General features: G+C 38.8%; 2 protein-coding genes across 2 annotated transcripts; one reads left to right on the top strand and one right to left on the bottom strand.

Annotated features, from left to right (window-relative positions):
* Positions 1–3,288: 3,288 nt before the first annotated feature.
* Positions 3,289–6,708, bottom strand: LOC146682254 (uncharacterized). Its single transcript, XM_085448820.1, has 4 exons — positions 6,253–6,708; positions 5,579–5,659; positions 3,416–4,958; positions 3,289–3,311 (listed from the first exon to the last, which is right to left on the bottom strand). The coding sequence occupies exons 1-4, from the start codon at positions 6,706–6,708 to the stop codon at positions 3,289–3,291; spliced, it is 2,103 nt and encodes a 700-aa protein (XP_085304946.1).
* A 307-nt stretch (positions 6,709–7,015) lies between these two features.
* Positions 7,016–11,463, top strand: LOC146682253 (uncharacterized). Its single transcript, XM_085448976.1, has 9 exons — positions 7,016–7,096; positions 8,628–8,678; positions 8,814–8,932; positions 9,028–9,420; positions 9,500–9,698; positions 9,826–10,037; positions 10,150–10,297; positions 10,376–10,485; positions 10,816–11,463. The coding sequence occupies exons 2-9, from the start codon at positions 8,639–8,641 to the stop codon at positions 11,125–11,127; spliced, it is 1,533 nt and encodes a 510-aa protein (XP_085305102.1). The 5' UTR covers positions 7,016–7,096; positions 8,628–8,638; the 3' UTR covers positions 11,128–11,463.
* The last annotated feature ends 1,800 nt before the right edge of the window (positions 11,464–13,263 follow it).

Genomic DNA, 13,263 nt, shown 5'->3' with positions numbered 1-13,263 from the left:
AGGTTTCATACACCTGGGCCCTGTTTCAGGAAGCCGGTTTAGTGGAAAAACTGAGTAAGTATACCCTGAGTTAACGAAAACTCTGGGTTTTCGGTTTCACAAAGCGAGTTCAGCTGCAGCCTGAGTGAGTCACTATGACGACACACGCCGTGAAGCTAACCTGCCCCCTAGCAGGTTTACCACAACTAACCCTGACTGTCTCCGCCCCTTTGTCGGAAACCTGACAGTAGGAAGTCTCAGACATGGCGTGTCCCTTCCTTGAAGAGCCGGTAGATATCGAAGCCCAAATTCTCCGCAGAGCTCTCCGCCGGGAGAGAGTGATTCGAGCGCGTCTGGACATTTTATCATTACCTGATGATTTCCTGTGCGAACGTTACCGTTTCTCAGCACAATCTATAAGTTATTTGGATAACATCCTCAGGCCATATATTACGCATGTGACACATCGCGGACATGCTCTCAGTTCTGTACATATTATTTGTATTGCACTTCGGTTTTTTGCAAACGGGAGCTTTCTGTATAATATTGGTGACGCTGAGCACGTTTCCAAGGCTACCGTCTGTCGGGCAGTCAGGAATGTTACAGTTGCACTGAAACGTCTCCTGTACTCGTCTGTGGTGTTCCCCGGTCACAGACCCACAAGATTCATCAAAGAGGGATGCCACAAAATTGCAGGTATCAGGATGAACAAAACTTAATTTATGATGTGGTGATACTTGAACTACTACTTAAATTTTACATTTATTTTCACGGTTCCCAGGCGTGATTGGCTGTATAGATGGTACTCACATTCCAATTATTGCTCCTTCAGTAAATGAAGGAGACTATGTGAACAGGAAGTCTTTCCACAGCATTAATGTACAGGTACATAGTTCCCTGTAGCATTTCAAACTAACAAATTATTTCATCATAGTAATGGATGCTAATTTGTGTTCTCTGCACTGTGAAGATCATATATGATGCTGCCAACATTATCACAAATGTGGAAGCCAAGTGGCCAGGCTCTGTCCATGACTCACAAATATTCCGTGAATGTACACTGAGCACAAAATTTGGACATGGTGAGTTGAAAATACTTTAAAATATATAAAGACCAATTGCTTCAGGGACATTTGAACTGAAGTGTATCCTTCTGTCTTAGGAGAGTTCACTGGCTACTTGCTTGGTGATAGGGGGTATCCATGTTTACCCTATTTGCTTGCCCCTTACCCTGACCCTGAACCGGGCCCACAGCAGCGATATAATCTGGCTAATTGCAGGACAAGAGCCAGAGTTGAAATGACTATCGGAATGCTTAAGGCCCGGTTCCAGTGCCTGCAAAGACTCAGGGTCACCCCAGAAAGGGCATGTGACATTATTGTGGCATGTGTGATTCTTCACAACATTGCCACAATTAGAGGAGAACACTGTCCTTCTGAACCAAACATCAGCAGTGATCCAAACCATGAACATCCTGACCCTCCCACGGACATACAAGATGGAAGAGCAGTCAGAGACACCATATGTCACAATCATTTCCTTTGACCCATCACCTCAACATGTTGAAAGAAGAATAAACAGATTTTTTGTTCAACTGGCTTTATTGGTCGCCTGTGTTTCCTGTACACAAAGTATTAAAAGATGTAAACCTCATAAAGTGTCTCTGTTGCTTCCTCCTCTGTAACAGCTGTCAATGTTTCTTCATTATTTTCCTGTAGTAAAGAAATAGACAACATTGCTGTTCTACTGTAAACTCATATAATCTGTGGAGTATTACTCACAACTGCATGTTGGTCTGGCTCAACAGGAGGCTGCACCAGATGCAGTACACCATCACCATCAACTGATAGAATATGAGGTTTATACAGGTCACTTATAACTTACAAGGGACCAAATGGCAATTAACAAACATACCAATCACCTTACACTTCATTGTCATTATGCTCTCAAAGACAACCAAGGCTGAGGGAAGGCAAAATCAGTAGGAAAATAACTTCACTACAAAATAATCCATTATGGTAAAGAGTTTATCAAATGAATGAGCAGCACTGCGAAGGTGACTGTGAAGAAAGGATGTATGCACATCATGTATTATTTTGAATTTACCCCTTATGTAGGCACTTGTGTCTTGCGGGGTTATTGACTCAGAGGATGTCCCCGCAGAGATGCCTTCGGCCACAGGGCGCCCACTGTTTTGGCTGAGGGCCAACTGCTCAGCCTCTGTGAGTGGTGGTGGAGGAGGACCCCCACCTGTTTTTCGGGCCTCCGCTTTTTTTCTGTTGGCTATAACGGGTCACATTTGAGCATACAGAGTAAGCAAATATGTACTTGTAATGTGCTCAGATAATTTCAATAAGTGCTTACAGACAGAAAATTAATGTAACCTCTAACTGCAATTGATTTACATGGGACAAACAGACCAAGCACTATGGCTCATAATACAATTACACCTTACCTGTTTGGACTATATTTTTATATTTCATTTTTACTTGCTGCCAGGCACGTTTGGGGCCTGTTGGGTTGCACCTGCGCTCACATCACGTCACAAAATAAAATGTATAAAATAACAAATAAAATAACATATGATAAAATAACGTGTTAAATGGGTGGAAATCCCTAGATCAATGTTTAAATTAACACTCACGCATTGACTCTGTCGGCTATGTTTTGCCATGCATGCTCACTTTCTTTTGCAGCTGTCGCTGTGTTACTTTTTTCCGCGGAATTTGCATGTTATCGGCATATGCTGCCATCAGCATTTCGGCCTCAAGCGCTGTGAAATACATTGACCGCGCCTTCTTTCCCTCCGTCTCCATGGTGACTCGCTTAATCTGTGCTCCGCTTATCAGGGCTTTATGTATCCTCGTCCGCGCGCTTCACTTGGGGTTAAAGCAACTCCGCCTTGATTGAACTAATTGTTATCAGCCTTTCTGAAACGGAATATTCCGAGTTGGACAGTTCGGGGTTACTCAACCGTGAGTGTCGTTTTTCACTCTGAGTTTTCCAAACCGGCTTCCTGAAACAGGGCCCTGGTATTCAAAACAATAAAGTACACTATTAACAATAAAAATGTTTTTTACAAGTCCAAAGATAGGGTTTAAACCATTTGCTGAAATGAGTATAAGAGACCTGTCACAGATCTATTTGTTTCCATGTAAAATAAGCCACTTTACTCTAACGGCATGATGTATAGCATCTTCAATCCCCAAAAAATCTACAACCTTTGATTGCAAATGGTCCATATTAGCAACCTCTGATACAGGACCTAGTTCTTTCTCATTTACAAATATCGGATGCTCAGTTCCTGCTTCACTTTGGCAACACTCCAGCAGCTGATTGTGGTTTACAAGAGACTTGCACACATTCTTAAAGTTTAATTTGGATGACCATTGTTTAAAAAAACTGTGTTTAGACTCGAATCTCATGCGCATATGACGTATTACAGGTCCCAGGGCAATAATTTGAGAGGGAAGATGCAGCATGTAATGTTGCTTTGGTATTACATTTTTTTCTGGGAATAGTTGCCTGAATTGTTTAAGATGATCTTCTATCATTGTTTTTAGTTTGGACACAGTTTGTAAAGACACAACTGGGGCAAAAAGTATTTTAACAATTTCAATTAAATCCAAAATAAACTGGATAAAGGGATTTTTCTCTACAACACTGTACAATAAGAATGGCAAAATCTTGATCAATATAAGCATTTGTCCAGAGGATTGTTTGAGTCTGTTGTCACTTGAAGCTAAAGTAGCAATACTAATTGGTGAAGGCTTGTCACGTATGTCCACTGATGAAAAAGGAAAGTTCTGCATGGCAGAATTAAACAAGTCCAAATCCAAATTTCCAGATAAAATAAGGTATTTCAACACACACTTAATTTCCATTGGTGCCACTCCTTCAAGAATTACATGCATAATATCCTGTGGCATCTGCTCTATGAGATTAAAACCTGGGAAATCAACTAATTTGCTTTGTCTATTTATGCCAAAAGTCGTTTTGAGCGAGGATTTCAAAAATTCGGTAGTTGCCCTTTCTATTTCAATGCACTGCCTAATGTGTCCGTCCAATGTCCGTCTGGTGAAACTATGTTCATTGAAATTTTCTTGCATTTCATCAAAAGTACACTCACAATGACGACATTTGCTATACGCAAAATCAACTCCTTCCTTAAATCCTGCAAGCTCATGCTGGGCAAGAGTGTCTCCACACACAGCAACAACTGCTCCGTTTAAATAAAATTCCCCATTGACAGTGTTAATCATAACACCATCGTACAGTAACTTCAAGTCCTCATTGATTCTCCGCAGTATTATATCTACCCCACACTCATCTATGTCCCTAGACTTTGCAATTGCGAGAAGTCTGATGGAAGCCAACTTTGATCTAAACTTAGGGTCTATGTTGCCTAAGGTGTAATAAAACATTAGTAGTTTATTTACACTCGCACGTGACCCTAGGGGGTTACACATTTCTATCTCATCAGAATAGAGTATCAGTTGTAAAGCAGAGTTCTTTTTTGAAAACAGTGGGTGGGTTTTGAAAATAATTCCATCATTAATGTCATACAAAAAACTGGCGTTGGGGCAACTCTGAGGTCCAGCACTGAGCATGTCAAATAGTCTTGAATTGGATAAAAGCTGTTTCAAACTTTCAATCAAAGGAATGTAGTAGAAAGACTTGTTTTTGATTGCAAGAACTCTCGATTCTCCCTTTTTAACTCTACAGGCATAATTGGAAATGATGATCTCCTCAGGTGTGACAGGGTTGAAATGCATCTGTGTTACACGGTCCTGTAGGTTTGAAGCTGCACATATGGGAAAGGGATCCTGAAAGTTGTCCAGTGTTGAAAGAACTTCTTGTTGTAAAGGTCCATTGCTGTCAGGTTGCCTTTCAAGGATGGTCTTTATTTTTCCCCTCAAGGACGTCAGAAGAGCTGTTTGATACTGTTGGACACCAAGGACAATGTTGTTGACACTCCTCTGATGGGGGAAAAAAAAACACATCAGAGACATGAAAGCGTAAATAGAAAATATAACAGAAGCAAAATGCAACTCTATTTCTTTAGCTCAAATTAATGAGCCACTGAATGTTGTAATTTACCAGTGGAGCAGTAGAAGAAGAAATCAGCCAATAATTGGCATTGTTTTGCATGACATGCCACATGCATGACTCACGTGGCACAAACACATTGCACCGAGCAAGATGGAGGAGCATGAAAGGTTACAACAGAAAAAGTGAACAAATGATTGCCTCATTTATTTTTTTTATGTAATTCTACTTCATTTGTCTTTTATGCCTAAAAGTGAACACATTTTACACTGTTAAGCCTATTTTAAACTGTTGAGTGTGCCCAGAGTTACATACATTGCAGTGAACTGCACAACTCTTGTGCTTAACTTCTTCGTAATGTACATTTGTTCTTAATAACTTATATAGGTGAAAGTAATAGCTGAATAAAACCAGCGATGAAAAACAATCAATTAATTGCAAAGATAGTGGACAGATTATGAAAAAAAAATCATTAGTTGCAGCCTTACATTGAACCAGACTTATTAACAAGTTAACAATGACACCCCCATAATATCAGATGAAGCAGTACCTGTGATAGGTGGCATTGCTCCCGCACACCAATAGCAAATGCAGCTGCACATCTGGCAAGATCAACAGTTTCTCTTTTACCCTACAGGACAAAAAGAAAAACAATTGTGTAAGAAAAATGACTCACTCAGAATGTGTTTCAAATTCCACCAGATGCAAAACAAAACAAAGAAATATTCCAAACTGTTGTACATTTTTGCTATTAAAAGATTCATACTACAATGGATAGCTAATGAAGCTGCAAATGTTATGAACAATTTAAGAGTTATTTAATGAAACTTAACCAATCTTTATGGAATCTACTCTGAAGTTAACTGAAAGAAAAATTTGAAAGCTGCTTGGTTCATGGAGCATCTAACAACAACCAAGGCAGGTACACAACACTGGTAAATAAGTTTATTTATTATGTTTAAGTATGGTAACTAAGCCTACATTGTTGTGCAAGCCTGAATTTCAGCGGATTCATGCATTTGAAATTCAGCACTGGCCTTCATACCTATTAAAATATTCTAATCAAGTAGTTTATCTTAGAAAACACATAACTTTAAAACTATAATTGTCACTTGAACTGAGTACATTTCTGAATTGGGGTAACTGTGCTTGGTTAAGGTTAAACAACACACATACATTTAAAAATTCGCGCGCGTACACACAGAAACACATAAAGTACATTACCTGATTCTGACGAGGTGTTTGAAGCTCAGCCGCGTCTTGCTCCATCACGTTCTGACTTTCCTGTCGCTCCTCCTCCAACACCTCCGATGTTACTGGGGGGTCTAGTGGTGGTGGCTCTACTTCAGTGCCATTGCCATTGCTAACAGTTTGTCTGGGTTCGGCAGTATAGTCGGCAAAAATGGCTGTACCAAAATTTTCGCCTCCTAATACATTTGCATCGGATGAGGCTGTCAGCCATCCTGTAGGCGGGTTCCCAGTGGAGATGTATTGTGGATGTGTGCGTCTGAGATGGTGGTAAAACGAGTTGAAAACACGGTAATCCTCGGCGCATCCATCGACTCCACAAATGACACGGAAATCTGGACTGCGACTGTGTGCAGTATTAATGTGACTTAAGAGAGACTTCAATGTTAACGCCACAAAGACGAAGCAAATCACACACCTCCAACAGGCCATTGTATTAGACTAAAGTCAAGCAAAAAATATGTTGCAGTGTGGAGCTGTTGCCGCGCTAGTTTGGGAAATACCAAGTTCATGGGGGGAGGGGGATATTACAAACTGGAGCTGTAAAAACAAAAAATGGTCACAAATAAGGTAAAATGAAATAACACCTATAAGAGTTTATTTTAAATCAATGAAGAAGAAATTTACCTATCATACTGACTGTGTTTTATGAACGTACAAACCACTAAATTGTATATAGAAGCAAAAATTGAGATGTGCACCCCCTTCGTGTTCCATGTTAGTTGCTACCCAACTCCGTTTGAATTTGGAGTCACAGGAATCTTCTGCACCTGAGCATTGAAAGAAAAACTGTAAGAGAAAACTTCGTCAAGAAAGAGAGGTAAGCAATTTTAATTTTTCAAATGTAAGTAGTGTGTAGTCTAATCACTGTTTTAAAGTCAAGCGGACAGAATAATAAATTTAATTTGAGCGCGGGAAGGAGTAATGTAGCATGCTAACGGATGCTAGCGTTAGCTTAGCAGCCCTCGCATGTGGTTCAGAGAACATTATTTAGTGAAGTATCTACTGTAATGTTGTGAGAATTCCTAGCTATGCTATTTATAAGGGGCAGTATTAGCCGTTTGTATTAACTTAAGTTAATAGGCACACTGAGAATTTCTTTCAATTAGCAAGAGAGCTAATTAACCACATTCAGGGTTTTCCAATTGTCTTTGACTGATTTACTAGCTGCTTGAATTCCCTCACAAGGTGTGGGTTTAAATTAATATTTTGATATTAATTGGATTTATTAAAGTGGGCTCAAAACAGTGTTATTCAGGAATCAGGCTGGTTGGTAAAACAAGTAGCGCTGTTTATCGATTCAAAATTGAAACAGAAGATGGCAGCACTGTATGTACAAGGATGCCAGCTGCCGTTAAACCCAGAAGAAGAAGCTGTATCCCAGAATTCATAGCGCGGCCTAGCTCAGTTTCCAAAAATGGCGGAAGCTAGTTAGTTTTAAAATTTCTCTTATTACTCTTTCTAGGTCACAAAATAAACGTTTAGCATATTTTCAGGCGAGAATGTAGCCGTGTAAACTTCAAATATCTGGACAGTTTATCAAGACACCACATATTTTCAAAAGCGCTCCGACGTTTTCGGAGACGTCTGTTACCCACTAGCTCGATAGCTAGCCGGGGTTTAACGCTCACTAGAGCCGTGAGAACACCGGACTCCGGGCGAACCATTTTCAAACCCACCGCCGTCTTTCACTACTCAGGTGAAACATGATATATAAGTCACTTAAATAACTTAAAAATGTTATTGTTTGGCTTTTTTCAGTATTTTATTTGTTCCTGAGTAAATCAGTTTGGCTGAGATTAAAGTTATAGTTTTTACACAGCTGAATAAACGTCAAGCAGACAACTGATTATCAGAAGTGTGAGATGTTGGAGAATATACTCCGGTGTCCTTTTATATTTTAGATAGCAATGAGCAATCTGCAAATTTCTTTAAAATGTAATAAACTATCATCTTGCCTTTATTTTTAGTTAGCACATACCTTAAACACATAAAGCTATAAGCTAATGATCGTTATGTAAGAGCAGATACTGCTGGTGCAATAAGCTGTACATTTTACGTCCAATGGATGCATGATCTGGCAGCCCTAGTCAGCATAATCTTATTGATGAAATTCAATGACACAAATCTGGGTGAGTAAAAGTTCACCGGGCAATATTGTATAACCCTTTCAGACCTCAGCCGGGCTGTCTGGACATTTCTTTTCTATAATAGCTTTAAAAAGGGTAAAAATGTTGAACAATCAAAACGATTCTTTGACGTGAATCAATTTGATTCTCATGGGACTCAATTAAGATTCAACTTTTCAAATGTTTTTAACATAACACTAATTGTAAACATTTGTCTTGCAGGTGACTGAGCAATGGAGAAGCTGGATGATGTTACAGTATCTGTCCTTAAAGGTTATATTTGATAATATGTATGTGTGTGTGTGTGTATGTATATATATATATATATATATATATATATATATATATCAGTTATGTTTGTGCAGTTATGTGCTTGCACAGTTTAACTGGTGTTTGTCTTTTTGTTAGCTGCAAGCATTGACGAGCGCATGCTTTTAACATTGACCCGTGATGATCTGAGGGACCTTTTTTCTGGGCCTGAGCACTTTCTCAGAAGAAAACATGTGTGGTCAATAATTCATCCTGAGGTATTATGTAAAAAATATTTAGTTCAACTAATCTCCAGAAAGTATGCTTTTATTTTAGCAGTACTTGACATTTTTATTTTCTCACCCTAAACCAGGAAGACCATCCGCTACCACAGAAACCTGAAACAACTTCTTCACCCAGGGTAGTTGCAACAGGCCCTCCAACTGCTGATGCTAATGTAAGCCAGCTGAAAACCTTGCAGATCCCCAGTCCTCCGGAATGTGTTCTGTACACCGACAGTGAGTTGGAGCAATGCCGAAAGAGTTACCTGGAGTTGGCCTGCTCCGGCAGGGAACAGGCATGCGTCATGTCAAAAGAACTGAGATGCAGATTGGTGAGAAATACAATCACAAGTATGGTGTCCCTTTTGAGAGCAAGCCAAGGCCAAATGGAGCAATACCCCTCTAAGACCGAAATCACTGCAATGGCTAAAAAAGTTGTGGAATATTATCCTATGCTGCAGGATAATGATGCAAGCGTAAAACACGTAAGTTCTTGTATTTGTGTCTCATATATAAATCATTTTGTTTTGTTCAGGGGGCATGATATATATGTATTTTCACCAGGAGAAAAGGCTGCAAAATATGAAAACACCAGTAAAAAGGCAAGGACCAACACCGGAGAGGGGACGGCCCAAGAGAAGGCTCACTGACCTCTACCCAAGGGATGAAGAAGCTGATGATGAAGATGCTGATCGCAGTTCTTCCAGTGGTGCATCTACTCTGTTATCACCTGTCAGAAATTCTGACAATGCCTCCACTTCATGTGAGTACATACTAGTAATTTTGTAAAATGGTTATCAACACACAGCCAGTAGTAGCTAATGTTTTGTGGAAGTCTACTTCAGTAACAATGAAAAACCAAAATGCTCTTGTACTTCTCTCTATCTTAGCTGACAAGGATAGTCGGCAAATACAAGCAAGACATTACAAAACATTACAAGAAATGTGTAAGAAGGCAAAACCAAACCAAGAAGATGTGTCCCAGCTATTAGACCTCGAGTTTGAAGCCAGAAGATCCATCATTGACTCAGACACCATGAAAGAGGAGAACAGAGCTTGCCTCATCTTGGATGCATATCCATGCTTTAAAGAATTGCATCATGTAAGTTTTTGGAAGAGTTAATAAATAATCACTTTAATTTCAAATATATTTGGTGTGGTAGTAAAGTTATTTTGATTTTATTTGTCTACTTATTTTTTTAAACCTATTGTAGGCGTTGGGTGAGCTTCGCAGAATTTTGGATCCCCACAACAACAAGTTCATCAGTCAAGTAAAACTGAGATGGGAAGAATTCTGCTCCAGGGTAGAGTTCTACGGTGTGTCAAAGAAGGCAATGAATCCACCAATGACCATGGACAAAAGTAAGTTTTACCATTTGAATACAAAGTTCTCATCCTTTAAAATTTATGTTTATGAAGGTTTGTTTCTGCTTTGTCCAGCTGAAGCCCACCTTGCACTGATGAAGGCTCTTCCGACCCTCTTTCCCACACCTGCCCATCCACCAAAAAAGATGGGGAATGCTTCTGAAGCATTTCTACATGTCCTGAAGGTAAGTTTTATAAAATTTGCTTATAAAGATCTACAGAAAATTTGGCAAACAAAATATTTCGGTCAAACATGACTCAAAAATGCTTTTTCAGTTTCAGCCGAAAGACTTAAATCTATAATTTATTGTTTTCATTAATTTATAACGTATTTAATGTACACGAGTGTGGTCACATAAGGAGTCGCTTGATAAACCATAAGTCAAAACTACTATAAAATGTGTGTAACCAACAAAGAACAGGATAATGACATCTCCAACGTTATGACCAAATCCCAGCAAAAAAACATACAATTAACATAAGATGTTGACTGTCATGTCTTTTGTGTCTTGCAGCCTACAGAAGATCCAGATGCTGTCCTCCAGAAACGAAGCTTGTCATGTCCAGTAGTGATGTTCGATGGCTGCAAGTGTGTCATTGCTGTTGGTAATTTACCAGTTACAACATTTGACAAAGAAAAAATTGGTGAGGCTATGATATATGTGATGGCATACTTTTATGCACTCCATCTGACTTACCCCAAATGCGTGGCAACCCTGCTGTCTGTCATTCAGACAGAAGTTCTCCAGGATGCCATTCATGAGCATGACACTACATCATCTTACAGAAAAGCCCTGGCAGAATGGCATGCATTTATTGGAAAGTAGTGTGTAAATTTCAGATAAGATTAGGAGAGGGCACTTCTGTTTTGTTTTTGTTTGTTTTTTTCAATCTGGGTCTTATTTCTAAAATGGAAAATGTTCATTTACTCACCCAGACAAGTTTTGTGGTATTTGATGTCATTCGGAAGAAATTAGAATCTTTGTGGTCTTCCTATGTCACTCGTCAATTTTAATGGGGCAATGGCGAAACCTCTAAGGCTGTTGAAATGTTGAAACCACTTAAACAAACTCATAATGTTGGACCTGTACTGTTCAATTGTATCTTTATTATCTGCAGGTTATTGTTAAAGTGGACAAATAAAGATGGACACTTTTACTCTGTTTCAGTTTTGTTTTGTCCTTAATCAGCAATATAATTTTAAAGTAGTGTTTAGCTAAATTTAAAAAGAAGAAATATCTTTAAAATGATTTAATGTACTAGTTTTTAGATTATTTGCCTTGATTTGTTTGTTAGAATAAGTGTTTTATGCCTATTTTCAGATTTAATTTCTTCAACATTTTACTTAGAACAAGTGGTTAAAGCTTATTTTAGGTTTCAAGCCATGATTGGTTGCCTGGAATAAGTGTAAAAGACTTATTTTTAGCTTTATTATCTTTATTTGTGGCCTACAATCAGTGGTTAAAGCTTATTTTAAGTTTCAATTGTTCTAATTTGTTCCCTGGAATGAGTGTAAAATACTTATTTTTAGCTTTATTTAAATCTAGATATTGTTCTTATTTCAAGAAATCTTATTAAGAAAAAAACACTTACCCCATGGGCAGATAATTTCACTTGTTTTAAGCAAATCTTCACCAAAAATAAGTGTATTTTTCTAGTATTAAGGAGGTGGGTTTTTGCAGTGCGGACAAAGCGGATGAAGATGGATGGATGGATGGATGGTACCGTCAGCTCAATGACATGTGCAAGTTTTTGGAACTTAGACCAAAGGACGAGGGCTGGTCGCAAAGTAGTGGTTACAATCTCTGTGGGATAAATTAGCCTCTGATCCAAGTCCACTTGCATCTGCCAATCCCTGGCAACCTTCAGCGGGCCCAAGTCTGGGCTTGAGGGGCTAGTCTTCGGCTTGCCTCCTCCTGGGAGTGATACACCTCCTTAGTTAGGCCTGCAGGTTTATCCCTGTGGTGTTCTCCTCTGTCTTGTGGTGGACAAACGTCTTTTTTTTTAATGAAAGTCCTGCAATGTGAGATAATCCCTCACACTGGTCCACACCACATACCTGTGCATGTATTAAAACTGCACCCTCCATTTGCTGTCACGTTAGATGTCATTCCCTCAAGTTCATCCAGTGCCGGTGCTTTGTTGTTGTTGTTGTTTGTTTGTTTGTTTGTTTGTTTTTCACTTACCTGTGACTGGCTATCAAATTTATATCTATTTTTCAAAAAAATAGTAAAACCTTGATGGTATGGACTTTTTTTAAATAAAAAAATATCTGTTGTTATTAAAGACTCTAAGATTAAATTAAAGATTAAAGATTCTAACTAGTGTATTTAATTGTGTATCTATCTGAAAATTATTTAAATACATCAGAATTACTATTTGCACTTTTTTACATTATTCTTGTGACACTGTAACAATCATGCACTTATATAAAGATATCACATTTATTCCTAACAAGATGTGGTCCTTTCTTTGGGAGGAAGATACTGGTTCGAAATACTCACTGACAAAGCAAATCGATACCTAATTACAAGCCTCACATTATCATGCTTCAGCAGGGGAATAGACAGAGGCCTTCCCTTCAACTCTTAAACCAAGGGCTCAATAACACCAAGATTATTTCTTCACCCGTCATTTGCATGCTGCCCACATAATGACCCCTCACTTTGAAAATCTATTTCCATTTTTGTCTTAAAGTCAGCATTTTTCAGGGGATGGAGATTTCTCTTGCTGTGGTCCATCATTCAACCTAAGATGTATTCGATTTACACCACAAAAGCGTATTGAAGCTAGTTTTGACTTGCAGAAATGTAAGTACCATTCTCTTGTACCAGATGTTTAACAGAAGCAAGCAATCTTTGGTAAATTGATCAATTATCAATGATCAATGGTCTTTGATCATGGTTGTTGATCAATGGTCATGACAATTTGCATATTAATGATCAAGAAACTGACCTCACAAC

Source organism: Copadichromis virginalis, linkage group LG23, assembly GCF_057382275.1.
Source record: "Copadichromis virginalis isolate Kocher_CV1m ecotype Utaka linkage group LG23, C_Virginalis_male_GT1.1, whole genome shotgun sequence".
Lineage (NCBI taxonomy): Eukaryota > Metazoa > Chordata > Actinopteri > Cichliformes > Cichlidae > Copadichromis > Copadichromis virginalis.
This window is presented reverse-complemented; position numbering and strand designations above follow the sequence as displayed.